Source organism: Coregonus clupeaformis, chromosome 17, assembly GCF_020615455.1.
Source record: "Coregonus clupeaformis isolate EN_2021a chromosome 17, ASM2061545v1, whole genome shotgun sequence".
Lineage (NCBI taxonomy): Eukaryota > Metazoa > Chordata > Actinopteri > Salmoniformes > Salmonidae > Coregonus > Coregonus clupeaformis.
In genome coordinates, this window is record NC_059208.1 from 43,064,881 (window position 1) to 43,088,428 (window position 23,548).

The 23,548-nt window shown below is 42.3% G+C and overlaps 1 protein-coding gene and 1 long non-coding RNA gene across 3 annotated transcripts in view; one reads left to right on the forward strand and one right to left on the reverse strand.

Moving 5' to 3' along the window:
- Window positions 1-3,960: 3,960 nt before the first annotated feature.
- LOC121586465 lies at window positions 3,961-7,186 on the forward strand. 2 transcript variants are annotated; one of them, XR_006003943.2, is made up of 6 exons: window positions 3,961-4,146; window positions 5,139-5,203; window positions 5,317-5,402; window positions 6,710-6,752; window positions 6,869-6,943; window positions 7,062-7,186. It is a non-coding gene; the product is annotated as an uncharacterized LOC121586465 (long non-coding RNA). The 2 variants fall into 2 exon arrangements; XR_006003944.2 differs by lacking the exon at window positions 5,139-5,203.
- Window positions 7,187-7,388: 202 nt separating this feature from the next.
- Window positions 7,389-23,548, reverse strand: part of LOC121586463 (collagen alpha-2(XI) chain-like) — a 52,498-nt gene continuing 36,338 nt past the window's right edge. The window contains 39 exon segments of the mRNA XM_041903161.2: window positions 7,389-10,314; window positions 10,773-11,009; window positions 11,279-11,347; window positions 11,460-11,572; window positions 12,854-13,139; window positions 13,382-13,435; window positions 13,561-13,596; window positions 13,867-13,920; window positions 14,252-14,413; window positions 14,569-14,622; window positions 14,831-14,938; window positions 15,171-15,224; window positions 15,402-15,455; window positions 16,159-16,212; window positions 16,450-16,503; window positions 17,602-17,709; window positions 17,842-17,895; window positions 18,002-18,055; window positions 18,292-18,345; window positions 18,489-18,542; window positions 18,654-18,761; window positions 18,894-18,947; window positions 19,094-19,147; window positions 19,273-19,380; window positions 19,497-19,604; window positions 19,732-19,785; window positions 19,891-20,088; window positions 20,240-20,293; window positions 20,525-20,578; window positions 20,694-20,747; window positions 20,862-20,906; window positions 21,122-21,175; window positions 21,403-21,447; window positions 21,663-21,716; window positions 21,831-21,884; window positions 22,102-22,209; window positions 22,443-22,496; window positions 23,264-23,308; window positions 23,388-23,441. Coding sequence (XP_041759095.2) covers window positions 10,168-10,314; window positions 10,773-11,009; window positions 11,279-11,347; window positions 11,460-11,572; window positions 12,854-13,139; window positions 13,382-13,435; window positions 13,561-13,596; window positions 13,867-13,920; window positions 14,252-14,413; window positions 14,569-14,622; window positions 14,831-14,938; window positions 15,171-15,224; window positions 15,402-15,455; window positions 16,159-16,212; window positions 16,450-16,503; window positions 17,602-17,709; window positions 17,842-17,895; window positions 18,002-18,055; window positions 18,292-18,345; window positions 18,489-18,542; window positions 18,654-18,761; window positions 18,894-18,947; window positions 19,094-19,147; window positions 19,273-19,380; window positions 19,497-19,604; window positions 19,732-19,785; window positions 19,891-20,088; window positions 20,240-20,293; window positions 20,525-20,578; window positions 20,694-20,747; window positions 20,862-20,906; window positions 21,122-21,175; window positions 21,403-21,447; window positions 21,663-21,716; window positions 21,831-21,884; window positions 22,102-22,209; window positions 22,443-22,496; window positions 23,264-23,308; window positions 23,388-23,441 — 3,219 coding nt within the window. The 3' untranslated portion in view covers window positions 7,389-10,167.

The following is a 23,548-nucleotide window of genomic DNA, read 5'->3' on the forward strand; positions in this document are numbered from 1 at the left end:
GAAGCCTCTGGAACGTAGGGAGGAAAGGGAAGTGTAGAACTGTGGAGAAAACTGTGTTCTTTAGAGGACTTTCAGAGAAACCTGTTTTTTCTCATTTTTTGATTTCCAATGTACTTGGAACACACACAGCATTGTCTGACAACTCCAGCAGTCAACTATTCCACTTCTATGAGTGACAAGTGAATGGTAATTAACATGTTATTAATTGAACCACTCTGCATTTTATATCCCATTTTCCCACATATTTGCCAAGGTTGAACAGAGCACACAGAGAGGTCCTCAATGTATTCACAATCATCCAACTCCTGTACCATGATGTACCCATCTAAAAGACAGAGAAAACAACACCTCAACCTCAGCAGAGTGCTCTGTCATGCTCAACTACTTAGTACATTAGAGTGTGTAGGTGGTCATGATAGAGCGTTTTGCTGAGGTTGAGGTGTAGCTTGCTCTGTCTTTTAAAGGGGTATATCATGTTACAGGAGTTGGAAGATATTGGTTAAGAGAAATTTGAGCGTATTATCGTAAATACATGGTGTTATTTGGACTCTACCTTGGGGCAAATTTGTTCAGCATAAAGAAAGACACCTATATACAAAGTTTCAAGTCTCTAGGTCAAATGGAGCGACAGATATGAGGGTTTAAGTGAGACTGCTTATAACAGAGACCCCTATAGGCCAATTGGTGCCATTCTTTTTGACCAAGTTTCTTTTTGTGCCAAATTAGAAAAAAAGTTACCAATCTATGCTTTATTTGACTATTTAAATTAGTTATTTGACCATGTCAAGAAAAAATAAACAAGAACGATTCAGGCAATAACAATAGGTGTTCACAGCTTCGCGTTGCTTAGAACCCTTTAAAATCTAAAAATATTTGCAGACCATCTGCAGTACCCCCGTAAACTGCGGGCCACTGATATATGGCCACTGATATATTGCTTTGTCTGAATGTTTGTGCCTAGGTTAAAATATAGGATTATTTCTGTATTACCTGCTGCAATTAAAGTATAAAGAGCAATAGTAATGACGTATCTTTGCAGGCACTAACTCTGCCATGGCTCGTTGGCCAAAGCCTATGGGGATATGAATAGGGATTTTTGGAGGGTTTTGGGGGATAAACTCCGAAAATAAGGTCTGTGGTAAAGACAAGCTTAGGGGATCTTATGTTTTATTCTATGAGATCATCTTCATCAGCTAACGTCACTTTTGGTGTTTTTGAAGCATTTATGTAATCAAAACAAGCACATAAAAGGTCATGTTAACTGTTACTGATATTATTGCATAGAACAAAACGTATAAGATCTCCTAAGCCTGTGTTCTCCTAACCCCATTCATTTCCCCCATAAGAATGGCTGAACGAACCAGAGGAAACTCATTTCCCCTTTTTAGGACTATAATATGAAGCCTCATACTACAAGCTGGCGAGTCACAGAGATGAGAGGAAAAGATGGCGGAAGCTGATGTGGTTTGTGAATCTAATGGCGGTACAATCAAGGAGAATTTGAATATTGTCCAAAATAATGGAAAACGGAGCAAAGTAGTGTACAGTGGTGAGAATGTCCCAGCGTATCTTGTAGGAGTACGGTTTGTTAATGAGGAGCAGTTGATCTGATTACCAATCTTGAAGAATCCCTTACAAAAAAAAGATTGCTGTTTTGAAACTTTGCAGTAACTGCAGTCGACTGGTATTTTGGACGCAGTAATTGCAGAATAACTGCAGTTATACTGCACTCTAACTGCAGTTACACTGCAAAATTACTGCAGTTACACTGCAAAATTACTGCAGTAAAAAAAACTTATTTTGGACGCAGTATTTGCTGAATACTGCATTTATAATGCACTGTAACTGCAGTTATACTGCATTGTACTGCATATATACTGTACTCTGACTGCTATCTTTTTTCGTAAGGGATACATTTGAGATATCCAAATGGGTGGAGAGAGTGCTGGGTAAAGTGAAGGCTGTGAGGATCACGAGAGGTGGGCTTGTTTAGATTTTTTGTACTTCTGCTGATCAGAAGGAACGTGTGTTGCATCTCACCCGATTTGAGAAGTTTGACGTGTCGTGTGTGTCTCTTCCGTACAGGGCACCCCACAAGGGGGTCATATCTGGCGTCTCGTTGGAAGTCGATGTTGAAGAGAAAAAATATTCCAGGAGGGATTGATTCACTTCGGATTAATCGTGTGGTGAATGATGAAAAAGTGAAGAGTATCTGTTATTTTATTTTTTGATATGGAGTTTCTCCCTACTCAAGTGCAGTCAAAGTATTTATCCCTAGACCAATGCAGTGTGATCACTGTAAAGCTTTTGGATATGTTTCAAGTGTTTGCAGAATTGTGGATTCGGCAGAGCGGTTCCTGGGACTGAAATATTTATCGGTGGAGGAGTTTCATGGAGAGCCAGAAAGGGAGATATGGAGATTTGGTTTGGATTTGTCAATGTACTATTTTTACTTGGGTGGATTAAGTTAGTTTTCCCTATCACGTATGGATTTTATTTTTACCTTGTTTTTTCAACCCGTACAGTTGGCGGCGTCAAAATACACCTTTTTGGGTTGTAGTCCGCCATAAAACCAACAGAAGAAGAAGTCACAAGAAGAGTCACAAGAAGGGTCACAAGAAGGGTCACAAGTGTCACAGAGATACGAGCTTGAACAAAACCTGTCCTGTGGCTCCATCTCCTGGATCAAGAGAGAACGACTCAATTTTCAACAACAATCATCATGGCGGCCACCACGCGACTCATTAAGGTTGACAGTTGTCACGGGTTAGTGTCGTCTTTCAGGTCTCGATGGCCTTTATATGCAACTTAATACATATGTAAGATAGGTAAATATAACTGCAGTTCTCTGTAGGAAATTAGGGTAGATGTGCGTATCTAGGTGCACTAGCTTGTAGTTGTTGTAGCTAACCCTTGGGCTAGTTGTTGGGCATCAATTATATATATTTCTGTTGCAATGCAAGATTGTAGCTAACGTTCTTTGTAACCTTGCAACATTCTAACATTGTTTCAACTAAACTACATCACTGTTACAGTGTATCATCTACAGACATTTTTGATCATGTTTGCTTTGAAAATGTGTTTTTCTGTCCTGTGGTATGTCAAGAGCAACATAGCAAACTCATTTGGTTATGAAACCTTAATGACAATATTCCATTTAAGTTAACTTTAACATACACATTCATTTTCTTTAGAGTAGGCCATTTTTATTCGACAAAAATGCATTTGTCTTTACCTTTACCAGATGAGACAGCTGTGTCACTCTCATTGGGTAAATTTCAAAGGTGAAAACAACAATTTTGCCCTACAAGAATCTTCACTCAGGTGACAAAGCAAGCTAGAAAGAATGCCCTCCCTGCTTGTAGGCGACCAAGCGTCAGTCCTTTATTATAGACCTAATTTACAGAACTTCCAAGTTAGTGGTATAGAGCCCTCTTTGCCTGCAGTGAGCTGCAGCAGATTGCCTCCTACATTTCTGCACTACTCATTGTCTACAGGAGGGGGCAGCGGGATTGGCCGAGCCGTATACCAGCGATTTGCCTCCGAGGGTGCCACATTAAATTTTTACATTTGAGTCATTTAGCAGACGCTCTTATCCAGAGCGACTTACAGTTAGTGAGTGCATACATTATTTTTTCATACTGGCCCCCCGTGTCACATCAGCAAGGAGTCAGCCAATAAGACCCTCGGCAGCCTGAACCATATGGGGGCTGCTGTGTGAGTGATTCACTCATAAACAATGTGCTGTGATATCCTCCTGCAGTGTCGGGACATCCAGCCTCCCTCAGTATGTGTGAACGCTGCAGGTATCACATTTACATTTTAGTCATTTAGCAGATGCTCTTATCCAGAGCGACTTACAGTTAGTGAGTGCATACATTTTTTTTGTATTTTTCATACTGGCCCCCCGTGGGAATCGAACCCACAACCCTGGCGTTGCAAACGCCATGCTCTACCAACTGAGCTACATCCCTGCCGGCCATTCCCTCCCTTACCCTGGACAACGGGCCAATTGTGCGCCGCCCCGTGGGTCTCCCGGGCGCGGACGGCTACGACAGACCACTGCGCCACTCGGGAGTACATGATGAGTTCCTCCTGAAAATGGATGACGAGGACTTTGACAAGGTTATCCAAGTCAACCTAAAGGTATTACCCTTTGTTCTTATTGTCCTGACCACAATCTATTTATACTGAACAAAAATATAAACGCAACATGCAACAATTTCTACGATTTTACTGTGTTACAGTTCATAGAAGGAAATCAGTCAATTGAAATAAATTCATTAGGCACCAATCTATGGATTTCACATGACTGGGCAGGGGCGCAGCCATGGAAGGGCCTGGGAGGGCATAGGCACACCCACTGGGGAGCCAGGCCCAGCCAATCAGAATGAGTTTTTCCCCACAAAAGGGCTTTATTACAGACAGAAATACTCCTCAGCACACCCCCTCCCCCTCCTAGATGATCCCACAGGTGAAGAAGCCGAATATGGAGGTCCTGGGCTGGTGTGGTTACACATGGTCTGCGGTTGTGAGGCCGGTTGGATGTACTGCCAAATTCTCTAAAACAACGTTGGAGGCGGCTTATGGTAGAGAAAGTAACATTAAATTATCTAGAAACAGCTCTGGTGGACATTCCTGCAGTCAGCATGTAAATTGCACGCTCCGTCAAAAATGTAGACATCTGTGGCATTGTGTTGTGTGACAAAACTCCACATTTTAGAGTGGCCTTTTATTGTCCCCAGCACAAGGTGCACCTGTGTAATGATCATGCTGTTTAATCAGTTACTTGGTATGCCACACATGTCAGGTGGATGGATTATCTTGGCAAAGGAGAAATGCTCACTAACAGGGATGTAAACAAATTTGTGCACAACATTTGAGAGAAATTAGCTTTTTGTGCATATGAAACATGTCTGTGATCTTTTATTCAGCTCATGAAACATGGGACCAACATTTTACATGTTGCGTTTATATTTTTGTTTAGTGGAACAAAAGCAGCAAGGGTTTTTAGGTTCAGTGACGTTTATGTTGATAAACCGAAATCAGAGAGTTAAAATGTTGTTAAAATAAATAGTCTTTCCTACCCTCATATTCTACAAATCCCTCCATCTTTCCCCCTTTTTTTTCTCTCTCAGGGTGCATTTCTCCTGTTGGAAAGGCTCTAGTTGCCAGTGGAGCTCCTAAAGGCTCCATCATTACTGTGGGTAGCATTGTGGGCAAGGTCCTCCAGGCATAGGTCATTAGCTTTCAACAGACTTACATTCATTCCATGCCATTCTTTAATGTTCTCTTTGTGTTTCTGGCTGTTACCAGGTGGGCAATATTGGACAGGTGAACTACTCTGCTTCCAAAGCAGGTGTGGAGAGCCTGACCAGAACTGCAGCCAAGGAGCTGAGCAGGTGAGGCACACCTTGGTTGTGTTCATTTGGGCAAACCGTAGCAATTTTTTTTGCAACAGAAACAAAAATGAACATTTCGTATTATTAAAGTTGAGATGGTACCTACCCTTTTTGGTCTGTTTTCTTCTGTGTTGTGCCTACTGAACACGACCCTGCATTTGATTTCAACACCCCAAATTTGACCCATTCACCAATAGAGAGAAGATAAATAGGCTATAAACATTCTGTAGTGAGCAGGGCTCGGTTTCCCGATAACGAGTGTTTTAACAATCCATCGTTCCTACGGCTGAAGATGTAACATGCGTTTCCCAAAACACCAGGCAAAAAAACGTTTGCTAAGTGCGTCGTTGGAGCAGGTGTCGATATTGATAGGATCGAAGAAAGTCAGCGCTGCTCTCGGATCAGCTTTCTCCATTCAAATCTTACCTTAACATTAGAATTAGTCCACAATACTGACGATGGATCAGCTCCTAGAGATATATTATCACCTATATGGCTGCAAATATTGAGGCCGCTTATTGTAATGCTTACCCTATAATAACGTAATCAAAGATTTGTCACATCATTGCGCACATGTAACCATCATGAAATTACAGACAGTGTAGCCTACAATTAGCAAAATAGAACTAAATTAATTGAAATATATAGGCCCATTTATCCTTTAAGTCTACTGTATGTTTTTAATGCAGTCATCTCGGTTTTCATTTGAAGCATCTTTTTATCCTTCGCTTGTTTGTAACAATTGCAAAGACATTGGCAACTTTGTATTTATAGTCAACTTCCTTCTGAAGTTAATGGCGGTTACAGAGAGACAGATAAACAGCTTGATTATATGTTTAGCAGAGATCTTCTGTGTTAAAAGTGACTCAGAAGGGGGCAAAAAAAGTATCCAATGACCACTTAGCTGTTCTATGAGTGGTCTGAGGCAGTCGGTAAATAACAAACATTTTCAAGTGCAACTTCAGGAACGATGGTTTTGGGAAACAGCTCGGAGATTTAACGATGCTCCTATGAAGGTCCTAATGAACTTAGCCTTAAGATGCGTTTGGGAAAACGGGCCCAGGGTGGTTTGAAGTATGAATATTACCTACAACTGCTCTCTTCTCCAGATTTGGGATCAGGTGTAACTGTGTGTTACCAGGGTTCATAACCACACCCATGACTAATAAAGTGCCAGAGAAAGTAATCAGTCAGCTACAACTGAGTTCTCCTTTTATATCAGATATAGAAAGTTATCCCCTGAAATGTTGTTTTTGTATAGAAGTGTGTATTTAACTTGCTGTGCTTTGTTTTGTGCGTGTCTGCAGCTTACCTCCATGCTCTCACTGGGGAGGATGGGAGAGCCTGCAGGTGAGAATACAGTATACACAACCCTCTACGCTGTAGAGCACATCACAAATGCAGAACTCCGTACGCTTTATAGTCAAGTTAGAAGAACTAACCCTTCTCTCTCTCTCTGTGTATAGAGGTAGCTGATGTATGTGCCTTTCTGGCTTCAGAGGACTCTCGCTACATCACTGGAACCAGTATTGAAGTAACAGGTAATGGACCCACCTGAAATACATTCAAATGATTGATTAATGTGTAACAGGAAATGCCTTTTACATTACCCATGCTGTCCTGTTAACAAAAATAATTATTTATCCTACTCACATTCAGGAGGCCTTTTAATTGGCTGAGACAACTTTCCATCATCCTCATGAAGACCAAAAAGGCAAGATCAATCTTGTTTTGTAATATGGACAGTGTAAATGGGGTTGTGCAATAAATTAAAACCTATGTAACTTTTGTTGTGGAGAGAGTTCATGTGATGGGGTTGACGGGTTTCCCAATGTAACCAAGTTACGCCTCTAAACCCTCTACATTTATGTACAGTTACTATCATTTCGATAGTGAAACTTATACTAGTCATTACTAACACGGTTGGATTTAGATGTTTGTTCACACATACAAAGACACACGAATACAGTATGCACACAGAGAAAATGCGTTGGCATGTGGTTTAATTGGAGACGTTGAACAGAAAACAACAAGCCAAGAACAAACCAAGACAGTGAAACTAAAGCGAAACAAAAACCAACAGAAAACTTAGCAGAAGGAAAACAAGACAGAGCAGTGGACTGTAGAGGGGGAAAAGGTTGGGAGAGCGAGGCAGCCATAGATCAGAATCAAACGGGTGTAAACACTAGAAGTGATCTATTGGGGTGGTGAGGTGATATATAGTGGAAATAAGGTTGGGATGTGACTGATTCTGTGGTAAGTTCACTGGAGATGTGTGAATGATGTGGTTTTGTTCAGCTTTCTGAGCTGCTGTATGCAGAATGAAGAGGAATAAAATAATTACTAGCTATTGTGTAGCTCCGGGTAACATGCAACTCCTGCCATTTGAGAGGATGAAACCGGAGAGGAACTAGGAAAAAAACAAGGGAGTCAAGAAGCTCTTTTTAAAAAGATTATATATTACAGAAACAAAACATTTAAAATTACTTACACACATTATAAAATAATACTTTTTGTCTTTTCAGCACCATATTTTGTTGAAACATTTGTTTGTCTTTAACAACAAACAAACAAAAATTGATGTAATTTTCTCTTGAGAATCACAAGGACATTATTTTTCCACCTTGGGTTTTAGTTTGCCAATCCCCCCCTCTCTGCAATATCAAAAGAAAAACAAAACAAAACAAACCAAAAATACCCATAATGATATACAACCCCATAGCCACATTACATTACTTATAAACAAAATCTTAGTAATTTTTACCCATGTGGTTGCTAGAATTTCCCCTCCCTCCCACTAGCTGTCCCCTGCTCGCTGTGTTCTCACAACCGTAGAATCCCGGTGTCTGTTTGTCGCCCTCGCAATACACCTGCAGCACGGCTCAGCCCAGCAGTGGGTGACCACATTGGAGAGTCACCATTTAATAATTACAACAGAAGCAATCGTAACAGCACAGTACAGTCGATGAATGCTAAAGGGTTACAATGAGATATGGCCACAAATGTTGTTTTTTCCCCACCAGAACTGTTGACATGCATAGACCAAGGGGGTGTGCACAGATAACTCGGGTTAGTGTTAGTTTAATATGTATTTAATTGTTTTAAGACCGTCAAGTGAGAACTACAGGAAATAAATACAAAATGAAATACCACATTCGACTGGCATATTTGTTTTGTCTTTGTTTAAAGCACCCTGTTTGGTTTCAATAAATACAATAGAATATCACTGTCTGTACAAATGGATTCTAATGCACATTTCCAGTAGGAGAACTGGTGACAGCATCATGTGGCTGTGATGGAGACAAACTTGAATTATTCATGCTGAATATATTAACGCTTTGGTATAATTAGCACCTTGCCACAGTTTTTGAAAGCATTCATTTATTCACTGTTGTAAGAGAGAACTTTTGGTCGTCATCTATTAAGCTCATATACATATTTAACCCTGATACATTCCGTGCTTGAAAAGAGATGGAATGTCACAAATCCTGGAATGTAACCTGTGTTCTACATAAAACAAGAATCAAATTCCAGGCTGAGTACTGGACTGGTTTGATGGCATTGTGGCCTATTCGCTGGTCTAGGAACTACAGTTCTGACCTGTGTATGACAGTTGTAACAATTATAAAAAATACATGTATCATACATCAAGTTCAGTACAATTTACAAGGTTAATGGCTTTTGATTCATTGATACTTGGAGAAGGCATAGACACCCTTCCGTCCCATTGCATGCAACATTATTGGCCCAATAATAAACAGCCATACAGTTCAGAGACAGTACATTGCTGTTAGGAATTTATTGTTACAGTACTGAGTAAAGAGCTGTTCATATTCACACCTTAGGTTAAAGCCGCATTAAACTAGAGATCTCACAGCTTTACTTCCACTCCATTCGATCTCCACAAAGCACAGCAAAGTTTCTATTCATCCGCCTATATTATATTTGACCTGCTTTCGGATAACTGTAATGTTAGGCTGGTATAGTTGTGTGATATCATGGTTTGTTTGGTACAGAATGTCACTGTGGAGATGGTGAATAGACTATTCACTTAGCTAGACAACATGGACGTACAGTAGACTTTCCAGGTCGTCTCTGATCCGTCAGGCCTGGTTGGCTACAGGCTTGGCTGTTATTCGGTCCGAAATGCTCTTCGTGGAACTCCCATTCTTTCATTGGTTGAGGCAGAAAATTAGGCGTAGGATGGGGCGGGGCTTGAATGCAGGAGAGGTAAAAGTGTGTGGTGAGGGTGAAGCAGAGAGGTAGAGTGGGTGAGACAACTCGATAGAGAGACAGCGGGAAGGAGAGAGGAGTGAGAGGGGGGTCCGCGACAGGGGGCTCTGGAGTGTACGGAAGGAGGAGACGGGTCTTTGACCCAGCTGTTCGTTGGAAAAGAACACTGTTTTATTCGGTTATTGGTCTGAACGCCATCTCTCATTCTTGCAATCGATCTTTGGTCTCCTCTTCGCGAGAATGTTTGTATTCTACTTTTCTCTTGTCGTCCATTTCTAATTGGGAGATGTTTTCCCCTGGGCATGTACTTGAGTGAGTGCATGTCTGTTTCATAACAGTATTTGTGTGTGTGTGTGAGAATGTGTGCTTGATATCATGAAATAAATGTACAAATTACTGGGCATGTACTGTATATTGGTATGTCTATATAAATGTGTCAATGTTTGTGTTAAGTGCATGAGTGTGTGTGACAGAGTGTGTGTAAGTGTATATTCTATATGTGTCTGTGTTTCTCATTTCTCTGTACGGTGTTTTAGCCCAGGAAACAGACAGGTCCCACTTCAAAGCCAAATTTCTGGTTGCTCTCCCCAAAGTCTGTGATCTTGAGGTCCCGCAGAGGTAGCTGTTCCACCTGGGGCGTGTTCACCTCCACCACTGTCCTGTCGAAGCCCTTACGATACTGCAGACAGACAGAAACAGAGAGACAGGTGAGATCACTACATCTGAGGCAAGGGTATCTGCCTAGGATTCAATATTGTACTTTGATTGTGTGTAATGGAAAAATACAGTTCCATAGTAATACTTTTTGTATGGGCATTTGTTCTTATTGACTGCTGAGAGTAAAATTATTCAATTAGCCTACATCAGTTTCAAAATAGAGCAAAATGTAGGGAATTCTGACACATTTTCCTTTAAAATAAGTTAAGGGGGAGGTACCCCCAGACCCCCTATAAAATCTCAGGTTTCTTTGTTTAATTTTGAGGTACTTGAGATACACATCCATAACTTGACTGTTCGCACACAGAGAGGTGAGTAAGCTAGAGAGATGACTTTTGGTTCCATGACTCCCTGGAAAACACTGGCAATTGTTACTGAGTGAACCACACTGTTTAAATAAACCAGTTCAATGAGACTCACAGAGCAGCCGTCGAGCAGGGCCTTGATGTATGGGCTGGTCTCGTAGCTGAGGTCCTCATCGTTAGCGCCCTGGAAGTGCAGCGCCCTCTTGTGGCCGTTATTGGCCGTGCGGTCGGCCCAGGCCACGGAGTGGTGGCAGTGGTAGGTGAGGTTCTGGCGGGCCTGGACGCTCAGCAGCCGCAGGAAGCCCAACTGGACCACGCCGATCGGCTCGCCATTAGAGTCCACGTACGAGAGCTGGGGGGGAGAGAGGATGTCCCATGAGATAAAAACGGATGAAGCTGGTAGAGGTGAACTCTATAATAAGCAGAGAGTGCGATATGTCAACCTGACATTAAATAAACACTTTGCTTAGTGACAGTGTTATGATAATGCTTTGGTCATTTTTCTGATTGACCTTTATCTTTACCCATTTGTTAATATCCAGGTCAAACATCGCACACTTATGGACCATAATGAATGTCCCTCTGGGATTCTGCACGGTGGTGTAATGAACCCATACTAACCTTGCTGCCAGTTGCAAACTCACTGTACCAGGAGCCTGGTTTCTCCGTGGTCCAAGAGTTGAGCTTTACCTAGGAAAGAAATAGAGCGACAATTAAATCTATAGATGTTTAAACATACAGCTACTTCAGGGTAGAGTTTGTGTGTACATTATTGACTGATAAGCTCAGTCTCTCTTCTCACCGTGTCCACGCTCTTACTGGGGTACAGGCAGGTCTCCCCACCGGCAGTGAAGTTGCAGAACACCTTGAGAGAGTCGCGAGAGCAACCCTGGTTGGGGTCGATCCAGTACTCTCCTACAGGGGGGAGCAGAGAGATGAGGCACGATGAAACACCAAGAAATTCAAATGACTTAGTGTGACTTAAAATGTGACTCAAATGAGTTAATGTGACTTAAAATGTGACTCAAATGACTTAATGTGACTTAAAAGGTGACTCAAATGACAATGTGACTTAAAATGTGACTCAAATGACTTAATGTGAAGTCAGCATTTATCTTTCTTTGTATTAATGGCTGATTGACGCACCCGTGCATAATAAAAATATCCCCATAAAAATATGCCTGTTTAAGCTAGAGATGTGATTTTTTGCATGGGCTGCGTCTCAATCCACCACATCCGCCGATGCCGGCCTTCCGCGTCTGCGGTGGAAGGTGGCTGAGCTACAGCGGCGTTTGTCAGACCAGGAGACATCACGAAAATCGGTCTTCTCACGAAAACGTCTGTAGCCTCCGAACGGTTTGGGCTACAAACTAATATAGTGAGCTTCAAAAGTATTGGGACAGTGACACATTTTTGTTGTTGTTTTGGCTCTGTATTCCAGCACTTTGGATTTGAAATTATACAATGACTATGAGGTTAAAGTGCAGACTGTGAACCGTTTAGAAATGATGATGAGTGAGAAAGTTAAAGAGGCATAAATATGATACCCCCAAGACATGCTAACCTCTCACCATTACAATAACAGGGGTAGGTTAGCATTTCTTTTGGGGTATGATATTTATGCCTCTAACTTTCTCACTCATCATTATTCACAATTAATTCAGGACTATCCATAATCATGGTAGCATCCACATTAATGTAGAAGCGTTCAGAAACATATATATAAAAGTGACTCCAAAATGGCACAATACATTATTTACCATTAATTTCTATTGGGCACAAAATAATCTGAAACACAACCAAAACTAACAGCAAATGCATCCAACAAGTTTGTAGAGTCACAAGCTTGATGTAGTCATTGCGTGCTAGGAATAGGTGCCCAAATACAAAAATGTTGACCACTTTAATACACATAAGTGAATTTGTCCAAATACTTTTGATCCCCTAAAATGAGGGGGACTATGTACAAAAAGTGCTTTAATATCTATACGGTTCACCCGATACGGATGAAAATACTCTAAAAAAAACAATTCCATATGTTAGCTTAGTAGAAACCCTGCCCCAGCCCTTAGACTTTAGTTAAAAGTGAACCTCATAAATGTCTTTGTAGGAGTTCGTCTGTCTTTTAAAAAATCCCTGTGTAAAGTCAGAATTGCCACATTTTTGTGAATAGTTTTACGCCTGAAAGCCCCGTACCGTCTTTGAGCTCTGGCTGGCTGAGTTTGAGGTCCTGGCAGGTGCGTGCGGGGCTGTCCTGGGTGCCCAGAGGGAAGCGCATGGTCTCGATCTCCTGTCGCAGCGAGTTCAGTGAGCCGAAGATCTCCTCCATGCCCTCACTCCCTGTCAGGAACTCTGTGCCGGGGGCGTCGGCTGCGGCAGACTCTGCGTCTGTCTCGGACAGCATCCGGCTGGCGTCAATGGAGCGCTTGGACTTCTTGGAGATTTGGATGGGCAGTGGCTGGATGACGTCGCCTGGAGGACCCTGATTGGAGGAGGGTCACAGAGAAAGATGAATGAGATTCATAGGTTTAGGTTTCATTTAACTTGTTTATTTTGTAACTGAAAACTGTGAATATACATACTTGTAGATATATGCTATGCTCTAGAATGATGTAAGCAACTAAACATAGATCTAGACAGGACTAAACTGAAAAATGGGGGTAAAATACGAGTATTTAATTAGTTTCATGGAGTAAACTGATTACGCAAAGGATGGGTACTCACTGGAGGTCCGGGGGGTCCTGAGACACCCTTCTCTCCCTTGGGACCAGCTCCTCCCTGGAACACAGAGACAGGAGGCATTAGAGATTGAACAATACACTGCACATGGGACTCAATACGCATTATAATATTGAAGCAGATATTACACTACAAAGAGTGTTTGATGAAGGAGCTTTACTCACTGTAGCACCCTTAGCTCCCTTGACACCTTGGGGACCCTGTGGAAGACACCCAGGAAAGTAATGATTAGTATTCAACAGAAGGTAAGTATTAACATTGTTATACTACCATAGAAAAAATAAGAATCTAATTATTAGAGACAACAGAGTTATGCAAGACACAAAAGGAATGAATACATGAATGCTAAAATCTTTCTGTTACAGGTTCTGTTTTGAGAATACCACAATGTTGATAGAGGATGTTACACGTGTACTGATGAAAGAACCAAGAGAGGTGATGTAGAACTGGTAAAGGGTGGAGTTACTCACAGGCATACCAGCGGGACCAGCAGGACCGATAGGCCCATTGCCTCCAGAGACACCCTAAAACACAGTTAACACATAACAAATGCATCAGCATTGAACTAAACTGTTTGTTGAAGGGTGACAGAATACATGTTCAATAGGGATGCGTCATACAGACAGAATAAAATTATTTCCAGTGTGTGTGTATCCTTAGAGGAAATATATATGGTATTTTTACATTTTAGTCAATTAGCAGACACTTCTATCCAGAGTGACTTACAGGAGCAATTAAGTGTCTTGCTCAAGGGCACATAGACAGATTTTGGACCTAGTCGGCTCAGGATTCGAACCAGCGACCTTTCTTTCAAAGCTCTATAATGTCAGCTAAGGAGAGACAGGTGTCACTCACAGTCTCTCCCTTGGACCCGTGTGTCCCCTGTGGCCCTGGCAGTCCCCTGTCTCCCTTCTCTCCCTGTTCTCCAGGGGGCCCAATCAGACCGATCAGACCCGAGTGGCCCTTCTCTCCCTTGTCACCGCCCTCGCCGCGCAGTCCTGGCAAGCCTGGTGGTCCCTTGAAGAGCGAGAGAGAGTAAGTTGGTACTATAGCTTTACAGATTAAAAAGGTGGGTATATTCACTTTGAGCATCAATATAGACTGTATGCCTATAGATCAGCACAGTGTGGAAGATACAATCTATTCATGTACATATCAGTGTCTTATCTCACCAGTGGTCCGGGAGGTCCCTTCTGTCCGGAAAGGCCTGGAGAACCTTGCTCGCCCTGGAAGAGATCATCAGAAATAAGTTAGTGACACACACACCAAACAGCTCAGTTACACTGTTGTTAAGCTCATAGTAGTAGTGAACAGCTTAAATAGGCCCTATAGAGCAGACTGACAGACAGACAGACAGACAGACTCTAGAACAGTAGACTGAACCACAGACTGAACAGCCGTCTGTCCATGGAAATGTGGGCTCATCTCCCTCACCACTGATCCAGGGAGTCCTCTCAGACCCTCAGTTCCTGGTTTTCCTGGTTGACCCTGAGGTCCGACGGGGCCTGTCTTTCCTGGAGGTCCGTTGGCACCTGGATCTCCCTGGAAAAAAACATCAGACATTGATAAACTCCAATATTCCAAATCCCCGATGTGTGTTGTGAGTGGAGCAAATTAATATATTTGGAAAACAATTGACAGCAGAGAGAGATATGTACATTTGGTGTCAGGTGTGTCTGGCATGGCCTGCGACTCACTATCACTAGGATAGATAACGATCCACAGGGTAAACTGCCAGTGCCAACACACTGAACGATAACCTTTGAACTCTTACCTTAGTTCCCTTCTCTCCCTGTCGGCCCTCTGGTCCTCTCGTTCCAGCAAGACCCTAGGAAAGAAGCAATGTGTAATATTATCAACGTTCTAACGTTTTATGACTGGTTATAGGCCACCGGTAGTCTTCGTTGAGTAGATATGTGCATCTATCAAACATAATACATTGAAACAAACAGATATGACTGTGGATGATAGTTGTGGTTTGGCCTGATGAGGTGAATGATCTTACCCTCTTTCCAGGTCCACCAGGAGGTCCATTCTCACCAGTGGGTCCAGGAGATCCCTACAGCAGAGAGGATGATCATGATTATAACACTTCAGTGACCTGTAAGAACTGAACCAAAATATACATACTGGTAGCTGTTTTTTTAAAAGTTACATATTAATCTATATTCTAGACAAGGGCGATCTGCTAGGAAGGACATCTAACTTTAATCTTGCAGTGCCATCTTATGATTCAACAGGTGCTTCAACATGGAAAATACACTTTTCTAGGGCTTTAATTGAGATGGTTCAGAGCTGGGATTTGCATACCTATGGCCACAATGACCCCTTATTCCTCTGACCACATTACATTGCTTAAGTCTGAATTCTTGACCACATTACATTGCTTAAGTCTGAATTCTTGACCCCATTACATTGCTTAAGTCTGAATTCTTGACCACATTACATTGCTTAAGTCTGAATTCTTGACCCCATTACATTGCTTAAGTCTGAATTATTGACCACATTACATTGCTTAAGTCTGAATTCTTTTGGGAACATCTTAAGAGGATATGCTTCACATTACAAACACTACTCTTGAATGCTGCAGGGAGCCATTTTACATAGGGGCGATCGTAAATGGACAATATATGGCCCAATAACATCCAATTAAAAGCACTTGATGAAGGCTACATGGAGACTCCTGGAAGAGCCCATGTAGTAACTATAGCAACAGTTAAGGAATGAAATGAAATTGATGTTGGGGTACTACAGCCACCTACAGCTTGTCCTTGTTCACCGTCCTCTCCTCTCTCTCCCTTTGCTCCGTCCTGACCCTGAAGAAGAGAAACAGAGGTATTGTCGGAGGTATAGTAATTGCTAAGATGGTGTCAAAAGTAGATACTGTTTGGGCTTTGATAATAGAAAATGACACTCATTCATAGAAACACCAGCAGACACAAATCTTGCACTCACTAGGTATGAAACGCTATGAACACATGAATTGGAATATCTGTTTTACCACAACAAAACAGATCAAATGAAACGTGGGTGAAGAGCGTTTAGATACTCACTCTGGGACCGAGTTCACCAGGGGGACCGGGGTCGCCAGGGAAACCAACAGGGCCCTAGGAGAGAGACACAATGGCATAAAGTTAGACACAAAAACATCCAGATTTAGTGTGGTGAGAACATGTTGTATTACTAGATGTAGTGTGGTGAGAACATGTTGTATTACTAGATGTAGTGTGGTGAGAACATGCTGTATTACTAGATGTAGTGTGGTGAGAACATGTTGTATTACTAGATGTAGTGTGGTGAGAACATGTTGTATTACTAGATGTAGTGTGGTGAGAACATGCTGTATTACTAGATGTAGTGTGGTGAGAACATGCTATATTACTAGATGTAGTGTGGTGAGAACATGTTGTATTACTAGATGTAGTGTGGTGAGAACATGTTGTATTACTAGATGTAGTGTGGTGAGAACATGCTGTATTACTAGATGTAGTGTGGTGAGAACATGCTGTATTACTAGATGTAGTGTGGTGAGAACATGTTGTATTACTAGATGTAGTGTGGTGAGAACATGTTGTATTACTAGATGTAGTGTGGTGAGAACATGTTGTATTACTAGATGTAGTGTGGTGAGAACATGTTGTATTACTAGATGTAGTGTGGTGAGAACATGTTGTATTACTAGATGTAGTGTGGTGAGAACATGTTGTATTACTAGATGTAGTGTGGTGAGAACATGTTGTATTACTAGATGTAGTGTGGTGAGAACATGTTGTATTACTAGATGTAGTGTGGTGAGAACATGTTGTATTACTAGATGCAGTGTGGTGAGAACATGTTGTATTACTAGATGTAGTGTGGTGAGAACATGTTGTATTACTAGATGTAGTGTGGTGAGAACATGCTGTATTACTAGATGTAGTGTGGTGAGAACATGCTGTATTACTAGATGTAGTGTGGTGAGAACATGCTGTATTACTAGATGTAGTGTGGTGAGAACATGTTGTATTACTAGATGTAGTGTGGTGAGAACATGTTGTATTACTAGATGTAGTGTGGTGAGAACATGTTGTATTACTAGATGTAGTGTGGTGAGAACATGTTGTATTACTAGATGTAGTGTGGTGAGAACATGTTGTATTACTAGATGTAGTGTGGTGAGAACATGTTGTATTACTAGATTTATCTGTTGACTATTTTTGACGTACAGGGTTTCCCTTGGGTCCGTCGTCTCCAGGGCCTCCTCTTCCACCAGCAGGGCCAGAAGTACCAGGTTGTCCCGCCTCTCCCTTGTCACCGTGCTCTCCACGTGGGCCCTACCATTGGACAACAACACTGTCACTCACAGTACAATACATCCATGTATAGAAACAAATACGTGCGTATGGGACAATACCTGCAGGCCCATAAGTAGAACCAAAGAGACAGAGTAAGGATCAATCTCTCACCTTCTTTCCTGGCTCTCCTCCGATTCCAGGTGGTCCAGCTTCGCCAGGCTCTCCCTGCCGACACAATGTGTTCAGTTCTCAGAACATACATGTACACACAAACACGTTATAACAATTACAACGGAAAATGAAAATCAAGTTAATGTGAAGTTATGTAAACCTTATCTCCCAGGTTTCCAGGGTTACCCAGACCACCAGGAGGACCTTGAGGACCCTGAATAAAAAAACAAATAAACATCATAACATCAATAATTATAAACAACAAGAGTCATACCCATATTAACATATATGATTTCAAATCAACAGGGAAACTACAGTAGGTATTCATGAGGGATGGCTTTATAATATCACCAGTAGCATAAAAACTCCATTACAATGAAACAATTCGATATGATTATTCTATAGCGAGGAGAAACTTCTGGAACGCTTTGAGAGAAGATTGGTACTCACATCAGCGCCGCTGGGACCAGCAGGGCCACGGGGTCCTGGGGGGCCAGGTGGACCCTAAACAGACAGATAGGATGAGGTTAGTAATATCCTAGTGTGTTTCATGCTACCAATACCTCTTCCTGAACTATTACGATTGGCTTCATAATGATGAGATCCAATTATCTGTTGGGTTGCTCCAATTTGTCGTCGACACTCACCATTGGTCCGACATCTCCAGTCTCTCCCTTCTCTCCTGATGGGCCTGGCAATCCCTACAGGATAAATTCACAGTTAGAGATGCCATTGACCTATTGAGTCACAATCACAAGACTATTGTATTGAGGCTAAAAGCATATAGTCATAACAGAAATCCGTCATCATACCTGCAGTCCAATGGGACCTGGGGCCCCTGGGAATCCTCTCGAACCTTCATCTCCCTTGGCCCCGAATGGCCCCTGCTGACCTCTGGCTCCTAGTTCTCCATCAGCTCCCTGAACAATGGAGACAGAGAGGGAATTAGTGTTGGCAACACCTCCGAGGGGCACCATGCTATGAATTCCTATGTGTTCGATGCAATATTGATAATATACTGTATGTTGATGGAGTTAAGAGTTTCTACTTACAGCAGCGCCGGGTTGACCGACTGGACCCATTGGCCCTGGTGGACCGGGAGGACCCTGACAACACACAATGTTTCATTGTGAGCAAATGGCGTCACTGTACTTTAGCAGAGACAATCATGCTTACAGTATGTTGTTCAGACACAGAATGTGATTTGTGGATTTGACCTAGACAGCAAAATAATGGCGGTAATGTCCCTCACATGCTCTCCTTTGCCGCCCTTCGCTCCCTTCTGGCCGTGCTCTCCAACCTCACCCTGTAATCCAAAATTCACCACAAAAGCTTTTGTTACAAGAGGTTTGAAATTAGCATTATGGTATAGTTTCAAGTGGTAATACAGTAATTAGAATATGTGATAGAGATATCATGGTGGTTACTGGCCTTGTCTCCATCCTCTCCTGGAACTCCGATGGATCCAGCAGCACCTGGCAGACCCACTGGGCCCTGGACACCGTCACGACCAGCCGGGCCGATCGGACCTTTCTCACCCTGAGAGGGAAAGTGGTGGGAGAGAGAACATATGAGGCATAGAGAATAGAGTAGAACAATGACGAAATCTGAAATGACAGTTTTGTATATTGGATATGTTTAGTAAAAGTACTCACAGGCACGCCTTTCTCTCCTGATGGTCCTGGAGGCCCCTGGGGGCCGGGTCTTCCTGGGGGTCCGATGGGGCCTCCGCTACCTGCCTGTCCTCTCTCACCTGGGGATCCCTGCACAGGTATGATTACAGACATGATTAAAGCCAAGGTGACGTGGACGTCAACAAATACTGTACATTACATTATTTTACACATTTTCACAATGATTCATTTCAGATGTAATTATTCTCAGACTGACAGCTGTTCCGGGAGGTCCTGCTGGGCCTTCACTTCCTTTCAGTCCGCCGCCTCCCTAAAAAGCAGACAGGAACATGTTAAAACACTAAATGTGAAATCTATATACAGTATGACATCTCACCCTGTGATATAGGGAATAGGGTTAGGTAAGCCTGCTCACCGGGGTGCCAGGCATTCCTCTCTCTCCAGGGAAGCCTCTCAGTCCTGGGGGTCCGTCTTTGCCGGGGCCGCCTGGGGGACCAGGGTCTCCCTTAGTTCCCTCCTTGCCAGAGGGTCCGGAGAGTCCCTGCTCGCCTGGTGGTCCTGGAGGCCCGGGGTGACCGCGCTCGCCCAGGGGACCAGTCTCTCCTGAGGGACCCTGGGACAATGAAGAGGAGGAAGAGGAGGAAGAGGAGGGGAATGAGTAATGAAGATGGAAAGTGAATGGTGGAGGTGAATCCATACATTGGATACAGTCCATACATTGGACACTGGACAATGTCAATTTTAAAAAGTTGCATTAATCTTACCTGAGGTCCAACAACACCTGGAGGCCCGGGTGGCCCAGTCTTTCCTTGGAATCCCTGTGGAAGAGAAAACAAAATGAATTGGGCATTGAATAGAGCCTTGTGTAACCCCTAATGCAGCTCAGGTAATCATGTGTTTATCGTGTGAGGATGTAACGGTAGATCAACTGCAACAAAAAACAACACAATTGAGTAAAAGGAAGACAAGGCGCTGTTTATAAGATTCATATATTTCTGATAGCTTGTACGCAACATGGCCGCATGTTCCAGACAAGAAAACAGACTTACAACTTCTCCTCTCTGTCCAGGGTGTCCGGGCAGTCCATCCTTTCCTGGTGGTCCCTGGGTAGGAAATAGAAAGAGTTAAGGGCAAGAAGGCACTTACAGTTTCAAACTATACTAATAAAAATACATCTTAAATTAATATTGCTCTATAGAGTGTATATTGTAGTCTTACGGGAGGTCCCTTTGGCCCAGGGAAACCGTTTGCTCCTTGAGGTCCGGGCAGTCCCTGAAAGATACAATGGGAGAAGGACAGGTATAAGTCTCACAACAACATGTACACTATAGTGGCATGACAAAGTGTCTACCAGTAAACAAATAAATGATAACTCAAACAATTTACCCTCTCTCCTGGTGGACCAGATGGGCCGTCACTTCCTGATGTACCCTTGCAAAAAGCAATAAATAGAAGCCCAGAATTACTACCATCACATGCAGCTAACCAATATTACAGCCTTATTATGACATGTGACTTCCCTGGTGGCCTGTAGGTGAACTGACAGTGCTGTTGAGCATTAACCTCCATAAATCTCTATTGTCATAATTTTCTGCGATTTATGTATTGTTTGTATTGTTGATATTGTATTATAGATACTGTCTTACTTTGGCTCCTGATTTGCCAGTAGATCCTCTTGGCCCTCTCTGACCTCTGGGGCCCTATTGGAGAGAGTTGGAAAATCAATTATAAATAATAAGGGTATTTGGTTGAGTGGTTCTCATCCACTTCATGTTGGTTCATCTCAGTAAACTAACCAAACTGTTGTTTGCTCCTTATCCAATATGACCCATGTTGTAATCAGTGGTGGATGAGCTATAAAGAGAGACTTTGATAATCAACAGTGTTATAAATAAGTGGAATTGAGTGGAGTAGAGTTGAACTGTACCGTTGGTCCTCTTTGTCCTCTAGGTCCTGACTTTCCAATTAGACCCTGAAGAAACACAGACTCCGTAAGACAGACACACCGGCAACATCATCATCAACTTCAGTGCAGATTACTTTAGACATGGATTACATCATGCATAGTACAGGGGCCTCCAGGACCATCAGGAGAGAAAGGCGTGCCTGTGAGTACTTCTACAAAACATATCCAATTTACAAAGTACAGCAAAACAGAGTTTGAATTCCCATCGTTAGCAACCTTACCCTTGTTCCTTTCTCGCCGTTGGTTCCAGGGAATCCTGGGAAACCGAGGGAGCCCTGAAAACACATCAATCATTCGTCAATCCAGCTTCCATATTGTCAGTCCCTTTAATATGCTAACATTTAATTGTTACCTGCAAACAATAAGAAGGAAACAGGGGTTGTCGTTACCTTAGGTCCAAGTCTTCCAGGATAGCCAGGAAGTCCAGGGACACCAAGTTTACCCTGCAATCAGATATTGTCATCAATGACCCTATGACAAACCTATCAAAATGACAAAAATCCAACAACATTGATAGAACCATCATCATGTAAAAGTTTGTCAAACTGTTATGAGTGTACACTAGCTAACCAGGTAGATGTGTTATGAGATACTTTCAAACAGTGTTTTTTAATCAAGATAAACAAACTTCTGTCCCTGCAATAGGAACCCTCCTCTCACCTTCTCTCCGACCAGACCGATGGGTCCGAGCTCGCCGGGGGGCCCAACACGGCCCTTTGGCCCCTCAGGACCGTCCTCTCCCCTGGGGCCGGGCACTCCACCCTCTCCCTGTAAGCAGGAACACACAGGGAAACAATCAACACTGATACATAAAACACATAAGCATCAATCAAATGCAAATCAATCCATAAGCCTAAAATGTACATTCAATTGTATGCAAATAAGCACAACGTAAAACATTTGTAAATAACTTAAAACACGTAACATGACATTGTAAAACAAGACATAATACTTGAATACAATTATTTAGAGGAATCATTTATAAACTACATTAATCTTACTCTCTCCCCCTTGACACCAAAGTCTCCTTTGATTCCAGGGAAGCCATCTTCTCCCTAAAAAAGACAAATGTGGTGAATATTGAAAGCTAAAGGCTTTATAATTATGGTCAATCAAGTGCTTGGTATGGTGTAACTAAAATGCACAAATTCAAATAAAGTTTTCCTGTGAACTCTTACAACATAAAGAATGATGAAAATGTTTGTGGAATAATATGAAAAGTACAAAAAGCAGAATCAATATCTTCTCATGTTTAGGTCAGAGAGAGAGGCAAAGAACTTGACACCTGTGTGGCTTTCCTGTCTAAAAGTGTTCCACTGTACGCCCCCTAGTGGTCCTAAACTAAAAGTACTGACACCAGTGGCTGATCTCTAAAACTGGATTACAAATACTTTGTCATTCACAAAATAAATGTCTGTGGGCTGAGAGACATAACTTTACAACATTTCTAAAGGTATGTCCATCAATCTAACCCAAACACTACCATAAATGTTTAAGAGGTGTTAGCCCACGTTATTGCTGTCCTCATGACACAAGACCAGCATTGTACATCACTTTTAAGATGCCAGCATCAGTTCTCAAAGTGAAGGCTACTTCTTTGAATCTTAATATATGTAGTTCTGTCCTTGAGCTGTTCTTGTCTATTAATGTTCTGTATTATGTCATGTTTCCTATTTTGTGTGGACCCCAGGAAGAGTAGCTGCTGCTTTCACAACAGCTAATGGGGATCCTAATAAAATAACAAATACCAAAATAAAATAAGATGTTTTACTGTCACATATACTATTCGTCAATCATTGATACACTGGATGAGGTCACCTACCTTTTCTCCTTTGTGACCCTTCAGTCCACGGATACCTTGAGTTCCCTGCAATTACAACAGTATTAGGAGGTCAGTCATTAATCAGGCATTATCATCACAGATTAATAACAAGTAATGATCTCACCTTAATGCCACGAGGGCCAGGATAGCCAATAGTTCCCTGAGGACCGTTGGGACCCTGTATGAAGATAGGAGATAGGGTTAATAATGCACTACCTCACTCAAGACACAACATGCAAGACACAACAATTAGGTAGCCATCTTGCATACGACACATTGGGGATT